This window comes from Anopheles ziemanni, chromosome 3 (genome assembly GCF_943734765.1).
Source record: "Anopheles ziemanni chromosome 3, idAnoZiCoDA_A2_x.2, whole genome shotgun sequence".
Taxonomy (NCBI): domain Eukaryota; kingdom Metazoa; phylum Arthropoda; class Insecta; order Diptera; family Culicidae; genus Anopheles; species Anopheles ziemanni.
In genome coordinates, this window is record NC_080706.1 from 53333215 (window position 1) to 53351871 (window position 18657).

At 41.2% G+C, this 18657-nt stretch overlaps 1 protein-coding gene across 1 annotated transcript; it reads right to left on the reverse strand.

Moving 5' to 3' along the window:
- Positions 1-9835: 9835 nt before the first annotated feature.
- Positions 9836-10874, reverse strand: LOC131288328 (early growth response factor homolog 1). Its single transcript, XM_058317452.1, has 2 exons — positions 10229-10874; positions 9836-10113 (listed from the first exon to the last, which is right to left on the reverse strand). Exons 1-2 carry the CDS (start codon positions 10872-10874, stop codon positions 9836-9838), a joined length of 924 nt encoding a protein of 307 aa, XP_058173435.1.
- Between the last annotated feature and the right edge of the window lie 7783 nt (positions 10875-18657).

The window sequence follows — 18657 nt, forward strand, 5'->3', positions numbered from 1 at the left end:
GTGAACATAACGGTGCAAATGCTCATAGTTCGAATCTATAGAATTCATGTAGAAAACATGTGATGTTTCTAAGCTTCATTCTCATTTAGATTTTTGGAAGTAATGGAACTTCCATCCCGACTGGCCGGCTGGATTGTAAGATTCGATGATTCCGGAGGTCAGCCGTCAGCATCGGACGGCTATAAATAGAGTTTGTTTGGGTGCAATAGGCGATAGTGCTAAAAATAGATGGAATAAAGACTTTTCGTGGTTTACTCTAGCCGGCGGGTCAATTAAAGTTGAGATTAAATTGAAAACTTTGTATTCTTTGCAACATCAAACGTCAAATAATCTCCGTTGCCTCTCGATCATGTGGTAATTCTACAGCTTGATATATGACGATGAACTTTGTTGATAAAACAGCAAATCATCTATGTAGGGATAAATGGTTGTACTTGGCATGTTATGTCCACGTATGTTTTTACCTTTAGGTAAAAAAAAGGTTATCAGTAACAGCGTGTAGCAGCTGATACACTTTGCCAAAGCCAGCCCACCAAGGCGAGAACGAACGAGGAATTTATACTAAACTGGATTCAACAAATTCACAAGTTTCAAGTAGATTTTCTTATTCAAACGTATTCGATTCCTTATGGATATATTTGAAATTTACACATTTCTTTCTTCTAGTTCTTAGAACAGTAAAATAAATAACTACAGTAAAAACTAAAGTTTATTCGATTCGTTCTCTGTACGCATAACTTAATATCGTTCATTCCTACAGCTATGTTGTGTTGTTAATATTCTGGATTTTTATTTTTGCTGTGAATGTTTTGCACGAATTGAATACACTTTATTTATCTCCTCTACCACCATAAAAACACATTTTATCAATAAATATAACTTCAAGCAGCTCAATTGAAATATAACTTGCAGCTTTAGAAGTACCAAACAAAATACTAAACTGATCTTGTGTATTGTTGCCATTGTGTAGAGCATATGATTTTACAATTAGATGATCAGTTGTTACATTGAATATGTAAAAGTGATTAATCTTCTTCTTCATTTGATATTTTTTCAATGGACATTGCGAATACGTACGTAGAGCGCATACATTAAATATGTTACCTACCAATGGACCACACCTGCGATAGGATTTTCGTCTTATTCCATAAAATGCGTCCAGCACCATGATTCTTTTGTGATAAATTTATGTCAAACAAAGCACGCAATTTCATGTAAGAAAAGCCATTCAGACAACATGACAAGTTTCAAAATGAAAAGCAAGGAGGAAGTCGAACGTATCTCTGTGATTGGCTCTGTCACAAATCCGGAAGAAGTTGTCGCATACTCGTTTGACCCATTTGTTCGCTTTTGATCCTCTCTTCTCGTCCATTCTGATGCCATCCTGGGCCTATACTAATGTATTTGGGCAATTGCGATTACGATTCTCATTGCGTTTTCCAGCTTCCATAGAATTCTCGTCTGAATGTCCGAGTCGTGCTGGGAGGTTTCAATTTCGTATGAAGATCGCACCGAATATCATCGATCGCGCTTCGAATATAACAACAGTTCAAACATTGAGGATACGAGCACCTACGGAAGTGCGATCGATTGTCCATCGAAGTCATCACACAAAAACCCAACCCACCAGTGACGGTCCACAGGAACGGTCGAATAGGATGCAATCTAATAATGTGGCAAACTTTAGGTCTAGGAAGTGACAGAAGCCTTCAAAAAAGGGCGAGCTCTTCGAGACGCTAGGCGTTTTGTGGCCCAGATCCCTTTTAGCCCCCCGTTGAGCATTGAGGAAATAAAAGGATAGTGCCACCACCTTCTGTGTTTGTTTACCCTCGAGCGTAGGGCTCTTCCTGTCGGCCAGGTATCCGGATGATATTGTTGTTTTTATGACTTCCGATCAAGGGTGGGCTTTTTGACGTCTTGAAAGCGCTAATCACTTAGGGCGAGAGAAAGGCAATTACAACTGCATTTTCCTGCACTCTCGTCGTGCCTGGTATGTGCTGGCTATGTGTATGTTTATGTGTATGTAGGCAATTTGGAAGATCTACGATAATTAATTCATCAGACCTCGTTGCAGTTTCCTGAGGAAGCAATTAAACCTCCATGGTGCCATGCCGTCTAGTATTGTTGCCTGCTTCACTCATCTCTCGGGCCGGGTTTAAGAAAAATATACGCCGTGGGAGGTTGGGAATCTGAACCGATCGTTCATGCCGTCGAACATTGAGTCATTGTAAAGGAAACAATTCCGGTATCGCTTGTCTATTTTGACACTTTGCCCATTCGGTGCCTCCGCCGAGATGGTGTGGTCTAAAAGGTGATCCGGAGAAAAAGTGTCATCCTTTTACTCTTGAATCGAGTGCAAAATGCCCGAAAACCTCGACGAGGGTGAAAGTGTGAAGAAAGGTCTGTCGATCCTCGTATCATGAAGAATTATGGCATTTTCTGCTTGCTGTTATTCTCGGATTGCGTTTGTCTTATTTTAAGAGTAGATTTCGTCTTCTTAATCTGTTATTTCTATCTCCTCATCAAAACAGTGCTATACCATAATTTCTTCCTTTCGAATTATTCCACGGCTTTCTCTTGGATACATCTTTCGAATTAACCCATGTTCTGTAAAGGAACATGTACCACTCAAAAAACACGTGTCTTTAGATTAGACCTGTAGCATCCTAAAGCAAAAGGTTCTGCAATTCCCAAACCAGAGGGAATGAAAGATCGATCGTGTTTCAACTGTTTCGAAAAATATTCTTATCTGCTTGAATCGATCGTTTCAATTGGGTTATTCTTGCCGATCGCCGCTTGGGTGGTTGACGATATTCAACGGTTTGCAGCAAACAATAAGAAATATTTGAGCCTTGTCCTTTCTTCTCCAAATCGAACACCTTTCGCCATTGGAGTAAATCGTTAATTCTGATGAAATTAACCAATTTCAACGATGGCATCGCTCTACGGAAACTTTGGTCTGTTAATTGCATCATTTGGCGTAAGAGGTGCATGTAAAAAGAGTACCCCATCTCAAAATGACAGCGTCACAATGACCCTGATTCCCGTCCAGTGTGCCTTTCCTTTGCTCTTGACTCGCAACGTAACACCTACGTGTTGGACAAACGTGTATTCGATTATCAATGCGGTTTGCTTTCTATCGGTCAGTTCTTTGCACAAGCAATATGTCCTGTGGTCGTTAATCCAAACATAACCTAAAAAATACCCCACCTTTACCACCCGCGAATCTTATACATTGTTAAAGCAAGACCACGTTAACGCCAGCTGGATGCTTCGAAAAAGCATACTGTAATAGCATTCGTTGGCGGGAGAATGTGAGAAACAAGATAAAAGGCTTGATTCTTGGATAAAGGCAGTCAGATAGCACGTGTTTCTGGTTTGCTGTTGTGCTCGAGAAAAAGGTTCCTCACAAAGCATACAAAAGTATGTCCAAAATTGTTTTTGCATCTAAGTGTTTCTATTGAAGTGGTTAACAAAATTTCAGTTGCTATTATTATAGAGACTTTTTCTTATATCGTTGGTTATTTAAAGATTTTATGCAAATTAACGGGCATGATATAATTTTCGTTGACCAATTTTTCAATTATTCGTGAAAGTTTGTTATTACAAGATCCTTTACTTAACATTTTTAGAAAACTCTTCTGGAATTTTTCACCAAGATATTTTATAATAATGAAATCTTATGCTTTTATAAATGACTAGGGGTTTGTTGAGGTACGATGGCCAAATCGATCTGCTACCAGTCGAAATTATTTTTATGATGGCTTGAAACAAACACAAAAATTAAATGTTATCTTTCTTGTAACAATCCATACTTAACTTACAGTATACTATCGATTCTAGTTTTTATATATGTCTACGAGCAACAGCAAAATTATCATTCACGTATCTAATTCAATTTACAAAATAATGTATCGTCTTTTGTGTTGTGTTCTGCCGTAGAATGTGCTTCGGGGTGCTAAATATTCCAGTACAGCGTGATATTTTCTGTCACCGGTACGTATTTTTTCACAATGGCGACTCTTTGAGATCATCATTGCCGAGGGAACCCCGGGGTTCGCGATAGGCGCGGTTTGCGTATAAAGGGCATGCAAAAAGAAAGAAAAAAATCCCACATCGGATAACACGATTAGAAAATTCAACAAACGCAATTTATCATATCGTTACTGGGCGCCCCGCTTGCCGTCACAATTGAATATGCACATTACGGCGAACCCTCTGGATAAACCTCCATAACCATTTGTTTGCCTTTCCACGCTTTTTTCCACGCGTGACTCGACCGTGAGGAGGAAAACTCTACTCGCCCTCCGACAACCCAGTTTGACGACACTCGTCCCATTGTGCCCGAGGGGTTTCCACTCGCGCCATTTGGTGGGACTTCCCCCGAGAACCACCAGCCAGCCCCTTTGAGCGTGTGATAGTTTCCGAGCAGGCGAATAAAGTGCAACTGCCATTTTTGTAGGGCTTTCGGAGCGAAGGATGGGAAGGTGATGACAAACCGCACCACCAAACCACAGCCGCCTCAAGTAGTGTTCCCCCCTAAGCAGGAAAGGGACATGAGTGCATGTCGCACATTTGCTTATTATTTATTTGATCGAATCCAATACTTGACCCGTCTTTTCGAGCGAGCGAATCGAGCGTAATGGCCGGGGATGTCAGTTGCTAAAGCAGAAAAGAATAAAAGAATAATGGTTGACCGATAAGGGGAACGCTTTTCCGTGGCTCGAAGGGCCCGGGAACAAGACCGAGGATGTTTGCGGTGTAGCGTCGTTGCGTGACAGCTCTGATCCTTTGCGCGCCCGAAGGGGGAAAAGTTGAAAAATGGCGTGCGTGCATGCATGCCCTATTCCCGCCTGAAGAGGCGCACATTTTACCGAGCGACAATCGCAGCATCCGATATGCCGTGAAGAAATTACCCTTCGAAGCAACCGACTATCTTCTGCCAGGTTTAGGAAGAATTTCTTGGCTTTGGATGGTTAACCCACACCAAGGGGATTCTATCCTCGAATACTGTTTGAAATTATTGGTCGGTAGTTGGCGTTCACTGTTCGCAAAATAGGGCCACGCTTTCCCGACTGGTGGAAAACCTTCAGTTAGCCCTGGGTGCTTCTTGGGGGTTTGGTTTGGATGCAAAATGCTTCATCATGATGCTCACAGCCAGGGCAGGGCATGGAGAAGTTTCGTGCGACATCAACACAGGAAGGGTGATCTTACGGAGGCATTTTAAAACGGCTACTAAATTGAAACCCTAACCCCTCGGAAAAAGAGCTCTTAAAGCAATGGAACAATCGAGATCGAGCCTCGTTATGGCCTCCCTGTATGCTGTTAAAGGGGGAGGATGTGTAAGCCGTTCCGACCGGTTGCAGTTAACAGACGATTTAGCGGTTGACCCTTATTTTACCAAGGAATGGAAAAAGAAAATCTTTTTACTTTCTCTTACTTACTTAGTGAGGTTGACAAAATATAACAATTTCGTTTGGATTTTATTAATTGAAAAACGAATTTCCATGCATTTAAAATACAGTAGTACTCTAAAAAAAAGGCAATGTCGTGTAATTTTAATTCAAAAAAATTATCAATACAAAAGATTGTAAGTACTAAATACTTAGGACTAACAATTATACATTTTAATTACATCTTTTTGATTATGTTTTGATATTACGTTATTTGGTTTGTCTGAGTCGATTTAGATGAAACATGCCATAATTCCCTGTCGAGATTACATAGTTACTTCATGGAAATCTCTTACTCACTCGCTTACTGTTTCTTGTGTTAAAAATATTGTGAAAAAACAAGGTAAAGATAACAGAATGAGAATGTGCCGTGTAGTTACTGTTACCGTGTTACTGAAGCATTTGATAGTGTATCAAATGAAAACAAAATTGGAGTTATGCTCTTGTTAGCCACATCATTTATCGATTTTTCGTCTTTTGCATAATAATATAACTTGCATTGTTTTTTTTTCTTACTAATAATTTCCAATTTCGAGGAAAAAAATGGACAGGAAAAAGTTGCTCTGAATGAGAAATAATGTAACTTAAGTTTGTTTTGATAAAGGATAAGTCAAAATTTAAACTTTAACTTTTCATTTGCGTGATTTTTTTAGTTTTTTTTTGTTAAACGAGCTTATTTTTGAATGACATTGCTCTTCTAAGAATTCTATATTTATAGGGTTACTAAAAACGTAATCCATTCTATTTGCTAACCCAAAAAACACAGTAACTTATTCTAAGAATAAACTATTTATTTTAATTGTTTATAGATTAAATTATATGAGAAAAGATTACCGTTTAAAAAAATGTAGGATTTCAAATAACAAAATAAACTTGTTCAGTACCTAAAAAATCCTCAAACAGGTAGTATTCGATTTGTCTTTGTCTTGGATTGTTCCAATCAAGCATGTAAGTTCTCATGGTCCGATTGCGTGTTCAAGAAGGAACGCTTACCAACGGTGGAACCACTGTACACACTAATCCAATAAATCAGCCCGACACCTGATTCCACGCGTTGGCCACTTCGCAACAAAATAGAGCACCGTAGAAAGCATCAAACCGTCCTTCAGAGGAATTAGAAACAAGAAAGGTTTAAAAAAATTCCCAGGCTCTATTTTTGGCTCTGGTGATGTGCAATATCCCTGGAATGAATGAAACCGCAAACCCAATCGATTGCCCAATTTTGTCAATCGAATTCAGTTAACCAAGATAAAAAAAGGAAAGAAAGAAAGGCCAAGGGAACTGTCTCCAAAAATGTCGTGCGCAAGGAGTGTAGAATTACCTGGTCCATATTCCCACCATTCCAGCAATGTCTGATTTATTCGCTTTTCCATTCATAAGGCCATGAGCTGATTGGAACGATAATCGGTGCGGGAAGTCACACCGACACTCGTCCTAATCGGTGCTCGTGGAAGAATGTGGGCCGACATTCGCACGGCCTGTGCTCTGTGGTGGATGAAGGTGTATCACCTTTGAAAGATCCGTTCGTCCATCCGTTGCCCACCCGGTCAGCTCTATCTACATCACGATGACAGACTGTCTGGGTCGGTTCAAGTCCCTTTGCCCATTCATCGCGTTTCTGGAGCCCCTGCAAGTGTCCTAGACTGGTGCCTTGGGCTTGACCTATTATGCTCTCTTTCTCCGTTTTTTTTTCTTCTTCTGTACGTTCCATTCATTCACAATTTCGGACAGACTGGTGGTCACCACTGGCCCTTGGAACAAGATGAATTCCCCTTTAGGAGCCCTTTTTTATGCCCCTTTCCTTCTCTCTGACCACCGCTTCTTCCCAATCTTCTCGGCGGTTTGTGCCTAAGTTCTCCTACCCATTACCTAGGCAATCATTCACCGTTCGTCCGCTAACCTTTCCTGACCGGTGGGTGTTTTCTTAGACACCTCGCTGGGTGCTGCTTTTCTTTTTTATTTCACTGCCCAACACCTTTTTACTCCACTCAAAGTACAAATAGTCCTACGGTGTGGATCCTCGCCGGGTCGAGGGCTCAGGGTGTCATAAGTAACAGAATTAATGGTCATAAATAAAAGCGAACGTTTACGGGAGTCGAGCAGATTAGTCTGGTGACAGGAGCATATGAGCGGAAGGATGGACGAGGGTTGGTAAAGACATCGGGTGTGGCAGGGTGAAGGACAGTGCGCTCTCGAGGACCTGAGTTTCGAGCAACTGACTTTCCCGGTCGCGATGGGAAACCTGGTTAAAGTTTTGTCAGTTCACTGCCGTCCATAGCTAATTTGTCCTAGCTCTTCTTTCCTAGCAACGGCTGGCTGGTCCTTTTCGTCCTTTTCTCACTTATTTTATTTTTGCTTCACCTCAGACTCCTTTTTCCCAGCTTCGAGTGAAGTAAAACGACAGGTAAATGGAATAATAGGATTCAGAGTGATAATAAAAAGGCGTGCAAGATCCGTTTCTTTTATGTCGACTCCGGTTACGGTTCCCGATACGACTTCGACCCAGCAATTGTCCTGCGGAGAGCGCTTTTTGGCTTATGATTGACTAACCTTCCCCAGGCCTGACACTCGTCCACCCTTCGCCTGAGTAATTTCCCTGGCCTGAAAACAAAGGGCAGTGCGTTGGGTTCTACTGGAAAAGCGTAGGAGTCGATGGTGAAGTGATGATTATTTTACGACATTTGGTCACGGTTAGGCAGGTATCCTTCCCCAATTCGAAATGCCTCCGAAGTACGGTCGGTGAGATCATAAATTTCAAAGAATTGCAACATTCCTTAGACAACAGAGACGTGTATACATTTAAAAACATTTTTGCGTGCCAAAGAGAAATTGAGTTTTCATCTGTGAAAAGCTTGTTGGCTAATTGGTAGCTGTCTCCGATGGAATCCTACAGGGAGGCGAGAACTAGCAGAATGGAATGAAGGAAAATAACTTAAACAAGTCATCAAGATTGGATTCGCCAATTTTACGCTAGCCTTGTGATATTTGCGTATTTTATTTTTTCCAGTAGCAGTGACCAATTGTAAAGGCACGGGACCATACAATATAATAAATGGTTCTACCATGCTGAGCAATACCCAAGCCGCAACCCGAAAGTCAAGACGTTTATATGGTTTTTCCTTATTACTATCATATCGGAGCTGGAGCATTTTGTGTCCAGTAGTGGAATATTATTTTAACAAGAATTTAACGACAAGAGAAAACATAGAAGAAAAAATGTAGAAAAGAGCACAACAAAAAAATGTGTCATTCAACAATGTCAAAGATTAGACTAAAACTCCAAAAAAAAAATAAAGCTGTTTATGATGAATAATTTTCTAATATACGAAAAAACAATACACATTAATTGCACATACATACTAAACACACAACAAATATGCATCCGTATAAACTAATCTTTAAAAAATTCTGTACCGTTTTTTTTTCTTATTATGTTCGTTGAACTTGTTTTGTGACCATTGAAGTTTTTGAATCAGATACAACAAACCATTAATAAAAATTTGAAATATGTTAAAAAGTCTTTTAAGAAAAATTTATACGTTTTTCATTCCGATCACATTTTATGGAATCAAAAGATGTAGGAATAGATGATAGAAACATCTGTTTCTACATATTTAACACTAGAATACATTGCTTATGAATCTTGCCCGAATGCTTTTTAGAAATCTTGCCTGAATGCGACCCCTTTTTTTAAAAACGCTATAACTTCACTATTTTTGAAGATTTTTCAAATCCGTAAACTATCACTTTAAGTGTTAAGGGGGTCCGCGACAGCCGAGTGGTAGCGCCGGTTAGAAAATCGGCCCATGAGTGCCGGGGCTCATCACCTCGACGGCGTGGGCTCGAATCCCATCCGAGACCAGATCATCCCCTGTACGAGAGGCCTGACTATGCACGTACACATAGCTAAAAAGTCTCGTAAGCCCTTAACGTGCAGGCATGACCAAAACACGATCGTTACGCCAAGAAGAAGAAGAATATAAGGCAATTAACTTGTAAGAATCCTTTAATAAAACTAAAACACAATTGCTATAATACAATTCTACAGGTCATCAACTAGAACTATTCCAAATTCAGAAAAGGATGAAGAATTTTCGTATAAATCATTTGTTTTATTAGAACGCTTTATAAACAGTGCGTTATTCGCTTGTGTACATCCTTATAAAAAGTTCTCTAAACTCGCTGTCAAAATAGAATCTTTGTTTTATCCGATGTAGTCTTATATGCTCTTAACTAACACCTTGGCACTCTCGTTACTAGGTCTTGCATCTATCACTATATCACGCTTGATAACGACCTTACAAAACGATCACTGGGTGGCCTTTGAACGCCCGGACTTCGAGGTGGCTCAGTTCCTCTAGCGTCGAAACTAGACGTTTGTTTTAGTAACCAAAGACATGCGTTGCATACATTGGCATTAACATGGCGGCGGCGGCTGCGGCTGCCGCGGAGGCCGGTACCAACCCGTAAGTGTACCGTTCCTGGGGCATGTGGGTTTTGGTGTGCTTTTTTAGATGGTCCCGACGGCCAAACTTTTTGCCGCACGTCTGGCACCCGTACGGTCGGATACCGGTGTGTATGCGCTTATGCCGCGTCAGTTCCTCATTGCGGGTGAAGGTTTTACCGCAGCTCGAGTCGTCGCACTTGAAAGGACGTTCTCCTGTAGGACGAAATGGTGGAGAACATAACATGGACCGTTAGTTACGAAAGGCCAAAGAAGAAGCTTATCCGCTAAGCGGTTCTCTATAAGAGATATCGAAGTCAAAGAAACCTACCGGTATGGATGCGAACATGTCCTTTCAGTTGGCCGTTATTGGAGAATGCCACATCGCAGTGGGGACACTTGAACTTCTTGGGTCGCTGCTTGCGACTAGCCAGCAGTTTCGCCTTGGCGTCTTCGCTTAGAACTCGCAGGTACTCCTGTTCCATCTGATCGTACGTGAAGGCAAGCGAAGGATCGATCGTTGCTGGAACAGTGTGTCCTCCAAACGGACCTAGAACTGATGGAGTATCCGGCAGGCCGTGGATATGGCCAGGCAGTGGATGTTCGGCCAGTTGCTGCTGATGTTGCTGATAGCAATACTGGTAGTATGCGGCTACATCCGCCGACGGGTAGTGCATCATGGACGGGTTGACCGAGGTTGGTGTCGGTGGCCCTAGATCGAAGCTCGCGTTCAATTTCACTGGGCTTGTATGATAATCCGTGGATGGTTCCGACTTAACCGTATGCTCACTTTCACTATCACTGACGCAACATGAGTCCGATTCCGTTTCATCTCGTGAAACTGGACGGAATTTACCGACGGCGTTCACTTCCTCTCGCCCTTCCGACGCAGTTCCTGCCGACTTTCCCTCCTTACCGTCCCAAGGACGAAACAAACGCGAGTAGGTTTGCGGTGGCGCAATCGTTTTGGCCGACATTTTTTACGCACTTCGAAGGTAAACACGGAATTTTCTTCAACCACCGAGGAAATGTCGGGTGAGATGTTAACACTTGAAAAGCCGTGTGCTGACTGAGATGTCCTTGCAGAGGTACTGACAAATTTAACAGAAAATCCCATCACCATGGCGAAAGGACGATCCCAAGTGCAAGCGAGATAGGATCCAAACCCCTTGATCCGTGGGTTTTCCCTTTTCTGTCTCAGTCACTCATTCGATCCGATCCCGGTGGTGGGATCGGGAATACACAGACAGTCTGTCTGCGAGGATTTCGGGATGGCGAGGAGGACATCGATTGGGCCTGCCAGGACGTCTGGCAGCTACGAAACGGTCCTTTCCCAAACAGAGGGGTGCGCAAAGAGGCCTTTTCGATTTTCCATCACCACCAAGGGCTCGAAAAGGCGAGCGAGGGCATTCGAGGATTCTTTTTAGGTTATCCGAACATAGCCTCCTCCCAGTTATTTTTTCACCTCCTCTCAATTCGATACATTTTATGCGTTTGTCATCTCGTTCTTACAGGCACACGTCCAGTACCCAACGCGTCAAACCTCAAGAGCAACAGACGAAATGCTACCCTCCAAGCGTACTTAGCCTATTGGCGTAATCATTTCAACCGTATCCTTCCAAACTAAGGGGTTCGAGAATGGTTCCATAGCGGCCACGAGGGTCACTGCCTCCCCAATCCAAATATGTGCAATCTTGGGGAAACTATTACTTTTCTATTCGGGAGGTCTCGTTGCGTGAATCTTCCTGCCTACCATGAGAAGGGCCAGATATCAAGGATGGAAGGAGGCCAGCTCAATGTAGTTGAATTAGACGGACACAAAGGAATGGAATTATTTTTATCCTACAAGTCGTGTCCCACCGCATGTGATCGATCAATTTTCCCTACCGTCAAAAATAGACACGCGTACGCGCATTTTCGACAACGCCGCAACCATCGTCTCCAGGGTTTCGCAGCAGACATTTCGCGCTAATTTTGACGGATCGTTGCTCGAAGAACTGGAATCCTCTCCAACTCTCGGTGCAGTTGCCTTTTATGTTCTGGCAAGATATGTTTCCTTTTGTTGCCTCCGGGACACAATGATCAATACTTCACGATCACGAGCACGCGGCCGGCTGCCTATTCGAAATTTATTAGTGGTTTTTATTGCACAATCCCAAGCCACGAACCCAAGATTTCCTTTGTTGGCTCTTTCATGGAATTGCATTTGATGAAGAGAAAGAAAAAAAAAGTGTCACTGATTTGGCTGGCGACGCGAAAAACTTTTTTTCCTTTTTGAAAAAGGATCGCATTTTTCGAAAAAAAAATCAGGACGAAATCCAGATATTTTCTGTCCATTTTGGATGGCTTATTTTTTTGTACAACTTAGGTAAAAAAAATACTACAGTTCAGATTCGAATTGCGTCCGACGGGCCTTACATTCCACACAACCCTCGATGAGTTTATCGTTCACGCTGACGTTGTGCATAAAAGCGGACACTTCCCTCAAATGGGAATCGAATGATCGATAGCGGAGGATGGACCATAAACGGGGAAAATGGTGCAACCATGACATGCTTGCAGCAAGCAGAAACGATTGATTACGCTAACTAAAACTTCGAACCTATGGAACATTTCAAACTATTTCCTTCTTTTTCAATGCTGAGTACTAACAGTAGCAATAACTTGTTCTCTAATTGACATTAACATACCATTAATTTACTAATTGACATTAACATACCATACATCTTTCATCATCACAAAAACAGCGTAATTTTTTTATATATTGCGGTGAAGCTTTCTCCGAAGTACAATTTATTTTTATCAAATCAAATCAAATCAAAATTTTATCAATTACCTGTATTCAATATTATGATGAATCTTTCTCCGAAGATCAGTTTATTTTTATCAATTATCTGTGTTCAAGGTAATGTTGATGACAACATGAAATTCAATCCAGGTAAAGGGCAAATTTAATTCTTACAGTTTTAAGAAGTACTAACCATATTAGATTAAGCATTTGATCCTCCAATTAAGTTAACATGTAACTATATCAATATATAATCTGCTTTTTTATTTTTCAAATTGCGTGTGATTAACTATATTACTTAAAACATCTCATTCATTGTCTTCATTGTTCATTGTTTTGAATTGTCACATACTCAGGTTTTAATTTACAGTCTTCAGTTTTTAGTAGAAAAATTTGAAGTACGACCCAGGTTATAGAAACAGTTACAGTAAGTTTATGAAAATGGGTTTTCTTTGACTAACTTTGGTTAGCAAAATATGAACGAGTAAACGTGTCCTGAAAGGTTGAAAGGATACAAATTTCAATTTGGGATTTTTTTCTAGACTCTTATAAACCTTCTTATGAGCCCACAGTACTATGTACCGTCTGCCCAAAAGGCACGCTTGCTCGATCCGCCTTAAGTCAGCACCTTTCCTTTTGATTTGTGCCGCTTATGTATGATCGACGCTATCTGAAGAGAGCACGAGGCAAGCGTGTTTTAATGTGTCATTGTTTTTTCCAGCTTTTCCTTTACATCGCTTCCCCGCGGCTCAATATTTCGTGCCCTGGTTCCGAAAATACTGAAGAATCGTGAAACGCAAACAAAGGCACCTCCAAAGAACGCCATAAATAATGTGTCACACTTTGTCAACGGGCGGATGGGCTCTTCGGCGGCCCGTGGCCACCTCCAGATGATCCTCGATCCCTTATCCCGGTGGTTTGCCGCGTCCGCGGGGTTTGTAAGCGACGGTTACTTTAAGCTTCTGCTACAGTTGCCATCCGTTGATGTTCAAGAATTAATCGTTTCACCCGGGCAGATAAAAGGTCCGTGGTCGCATCAAACAGTAACAGCTATACGGCGGGTGCCTGCGTTCGACTGAACCGGGTGTCCTGCAACCCCAACGTTTGATCCTCGATTCTCTTAATGGATTCCACAAGCCGGTGGTCAACTATGAAGTAGCAGCATTGTGCCCTTCCCGTTCTGAGCCACAGCTAACTCACTTTACTAGATATCCTCTCGTTCAGCAACGACTCTTGATCTTTTCTTGGCGCTAGCAGCTTGTCCCATCCAAAATGTTGCTGTGCTTCCCCCAGTCGGGGTAGAAACCGCGAGCATCATTTGATGACCAATTGAGTTTTTTTTGTGTTGCATGCTGGATGTTTGTCTGTGGTAGAAGTGTTTGTTCTTCTTCAGAACAAGGGATATGATCTTGAAAGGCACCCCTCGTTCAAACCATTCGATTGCTCGCCTTGAGGGGTGATAGAGGGAGCGTAACAATAATGGTGGCTCTGTTAGCTATTTGTGGTTTCAAAATGGCCGAACAAAAATTGAGCACTTTGACTACGGTAGCTCTTAAGAATTTGTGCAGAGTGCATAGGATTTGGTATTTATACTCTTTTGCTTGCCTATATAGTTATTTATAGGGTTTAAAATTGTCTTACAAATGGTGTTGAATCATATTTTGTTGATAATGAATGTGTAAAAAATAAATAAACGAAGAATAAGATAATCGACTGTTATTATGAATTTAAACGAAAGCAAATCCATACAATTTAGTCAAGCGAGGTATTTTTTTAGTTTTGGTTGCTTTTCCATGAGACAATGTAATGAAAAGGAACGAAAGGTGAATAAAATAAAATTTTATTTCATTTGCGAGAAGGTTGAAAAGCATCCCGAGATGGTGGTCACGTATATTACAGTATTCATTAAAACTGATTATTCAATTCGATTTTCGATTCGAAATTCGATTCAAGTCTGTCACTGAAAACTGCTTGCCATTTTCAATAAAGAAACAGGCGATAAAACTTACACAATAACACATTTTGAATATAAAAAAAATGTCTGACCAATTTCTGCTCCTATTTGTTATACGAGAAGTAAAATAAATAGTTAGCAACATTAGTTCGATATGACTTGTCATGAAGTCACAAAGGTGTAAAGGTAGATGTCGATCTTGTGAGTATATTGCTCTATTACAAGTGTATTATCTACTATGGATATGTGGGAGAAAATCTGAACGCTTTCAGTATATGAATGGCAAAGCTAAGATAGTCTACGTAAAAAGCATTAAAATTAGGTTTGCAACTGCGAAAACCAAAATCAATTCAACCGATTCTGTGTCTAAATGTGCTATACATAAAATCCATCGGAAAACAAGTCAACCTAAATCAGCACTTTGGCTCAGCACAGTAATTGATCTCGTCAGGATGCGCTTTGTTGCACTTGAACACCCATACAACCGTACTTTCCGAAAAACTTTTCATACGACCCTGCTCTGCCACACCACCCGACAGGACGGCACGAGTGTGGACAAATTGAAACAAATATTAGCATAAATGCTTTCAAAACTTTTCCAATTGAACCGAAACGAAGCACTCGCCAAAACATGGCACGGGTGTTTATACCGGTAAATACAGGCAAGTCAGCAGAAGTCGAGCAGTGGATGAGGGCAATTTTGGGTGTTGGTTTATTTTTGCACAAGGATTTCTTCTGCCATTCTCTGGGCCACCGCTTTGACCATCGGATTAAGGGGTTTTTGTTTGCTTGCAAAATGGTTAATCCTATTCCGCTTCATTTCATCGGCCACCGAGCAAACCGTGTTCTGCAGACGGTAGGGAAGTGTGAAATGGTTTTGACGTCTAAATTCCAAACTCAATGCACTTTCCGACCGCCCGACGTGCGTCCTCGAGCCGCAAGTCCGTGAAAAAGCGACCCAGATTAGGTGCCAATCTTTACGGCGGTGGTCCTCCCGACGGCAGTCCGAGTAATGAATGAATGGGATGGCCTCGCAATGGATGAATTCTGAGCTCCGTTCCGGTGTTTAGAAGGATGGCAGGGTCTAAAAAAAAGTCGGTCAAGGATCATAGAAGTTAGTAGGATTATCGGGTGGCAATGTCATGTTAATTAACTCACCTATCCAACCACTCGGGTTCCGAAGCTGATTAGCTTCGGTTCAGTCTTATTAAACACGTCCTGGCACGGCATCCCGGAGGACGATCCAAACGTGGACGTTCCGTGACGAATGCTGGACACAACTCAATTCCTTCGCAATCATTGTCGGCCTGTGGTGTGCACGGATGTCGGAAAACAAATGTCGGCATGCGTGTTCTGGCGGAACAAACACTCAACAAATTTTCCCGAAATGTCGTAGAACGAGCAACCAACGCGATGCAAGAAAATATATTGCACTACAAAGAGTGTGCGTTGCAGAAAAGGTATAAGACGAATTTGAGAAACGCCGTATCCTTCTTTAGCTTCGTCCAATATCCCTATCTCGTTTGCTGCAACGAGACCGACCGTTCTCGATTTTACCGCATGGTTCCTTTGGGTATCATTTAGGGATAATAAATGTAATGAACGATGAAAATCCAACCAAAACGGACCGATCAATTTGGTGTCGTCGAGCCGAAGACGAGCGCGATCCTGCCTTTTGGGACAAAAGTGCGTAAAGACACGTCAAAGTGGAAGGACAAAGCATCTGGAGTGGAATGGCGAAGCCGTGAAAAATAAGGACACAATTGGCTTCAACTGGGACAGGAATGATACACGAGGGGAAAGATAAATGCAGCCAGGACGAGAATGATCATTGTCTTGGGTGAGGTTAGTTATGAAAGAAAAGAAACCACAGTGAACTCAGTGACGGGACAGAGTAAGTCAAACATAAAGACAATTTTAATGTTGCGGGAAGGAGGGAGAAGGAAACATTTACCGCGTCAGGCTGTCTGGTCCAAAGAATAAATCCTGACACTTACCTTTGAGCGTTTACTTTCATCACGCCGGAGAAAAATGCAAGCCGAGAAAAGGATCCTCTTCAAAATGCATTGTGTAACGAGCGCAGAAATGTCGTCGACTAACGGAGACTATCAAAATGATACTTAGCAAAAGTGTGATAGGAGGACAGAGATAATTTTTAGAGTGTGCAAACGATGGTGAATGCATTTATGATATATGAACTATAGCTTGATAAAATGAAATTCGTATCAATCATGTTTTGAGATGCAAATATGTTGTAAAACTTCTATAGGTGCTTATAGCTGATACATTTATCAGAAAAATAATTGTACAATAGAATAAAACGAAAAACTTATACAACCATGAACTTCATCAAAAGGTATCGAAAGCTGAGGTTCATCGAATGAACAGACACGACTAAAATATCATACTTCGAAAATCTCAAGATAAGCGGTTTCTTAGAAATGCTTAAATTAAAATAGTCGTTTGCTACTAGCAAAAACAACAAAAATTTGTTAACAATATAAAATAAATTAGCGAAATGTACATAAAAAAAGATTTCTACGATTTTTTGAATAAAAATATGAACAAAATATGATGCATCAGAATGCGGAGTGCTAGGAAATAAGGAATTATTTTCTATGAATAATTTTCACGAGGTAGACAATATATAACTGCTAAAAACCTACGTTTCATAATAAACTAGAAATTCCTCTCGAATTAATACAGGTGTCATAAAGGTAACCAAACGATCGCATAACATAAAGAGGTTCAATTTGCAAAATAAATCAGCCATCAACAACTACTATAATTAATCTGAAATTAATAAAGTAGTATCCAAAATTCTAATTCTGCAAACACTACTTTACTAATCAATTTTATATACTTAAATAATATTCCTTCGAGTGCTTAAATGAACTTTTACCTAAAATTATACACAGATACACTTATTTGCAAGCAAATAGCAAGATTCGATGCAAAGTGTACACAGCTAAGCATAACATGATTTTTCAAATTCATGTTTGATTTACAACACGCTTCCATGGCCGAAAGTAAACATTCAGCAATCACTTGAAACACAATCGGAGCAAACACCAACGAGGCAAGATACAATGTAATCGCTCACACTCGCTTGGTGGCTTCAATGGATGTGTCGAGGTTCGTGTTAGATTCGATGGAAAAAAGGTGGAAACCAATGAATCAAAAACAAGATTATCGCCTCGCCAAAAGCACGCGCGATGCCGCACAACAGCGTTAAGCAGTTAATGTAGTCAGGCACAGTCAACAGCATCGGTTGGGCCTAGGCCATAGACGACGCCATACGAGCGAACAAACCGAGAGATTCATGGAATGGAAAATCCTAATTCATTTATCCGTTGAGTATCCTCAACCGCTTGAGAACTTTTTTATGCACGGGTTCATTACTACAAGAAAGTGTTCCGTTACACTTATACAATGAGTATCTTTTATCATTTAGTAGTTTAATTAAGTGTTAAGAATAATATTTGGTTGTTTATAACATATACAAATTAAGCAATTCTTGTAAAGAAGTGTGAGAAACTGTGAAACAATAATTGATTTTTGGTAATACCAGAAGCCATTCGAAATATCCTTAATAGTAGATCTTTACCTCTTGTTAAATCTTTAAAAAAACAACACACAATTGCCCTGCATGACTTTAAGTGCCGTGTAAGCGGGAACCACATCAAAGCCGAAACCGGACCCGAGCTTTCGTTGTCAACTTTGGCTAATGGGCATGCAGCAAACAAACAGCGTCAGGATAAAGGCAACACCTCCGACATTGACCCAGTTCGATTTCACACACCCGCGCGGGCTCCCGGAGCCGAAGGCTTGTGTTGTGCCTGGATGAAGTAGCACCGCCACGTCCCATTCGGGCCGAAAGCTATAACTTTAAGAGAAAAGTCATTTCCGCAGCCTCTCGGTCCCTTCCCTGCCTTTGAGCGAGTTGTTCTTCGAACATTGAATGGATCGGGTTGGTGCAGTTTTAGGCACTTATTGTTTCGATGCACCAGAATGACGG

Bases quoted from the DNA above. Each gene is read 5' to 3' on its own strand.
- LOC131288328 (XM_058317452.1), bottom strand. From the start codon at position 10,874: ATGTCGGCCAAAACGATTGCGCCACCGCAAACCTACTCGCGTTTGTTT. The intron at 10,114-10,228 runs GTAGGTTTCTTT...TTCGTCCTACAG, and splicing joins ACATGTTCGCATCCATACCG to GAGAACGTCCTTTCAAGTGC.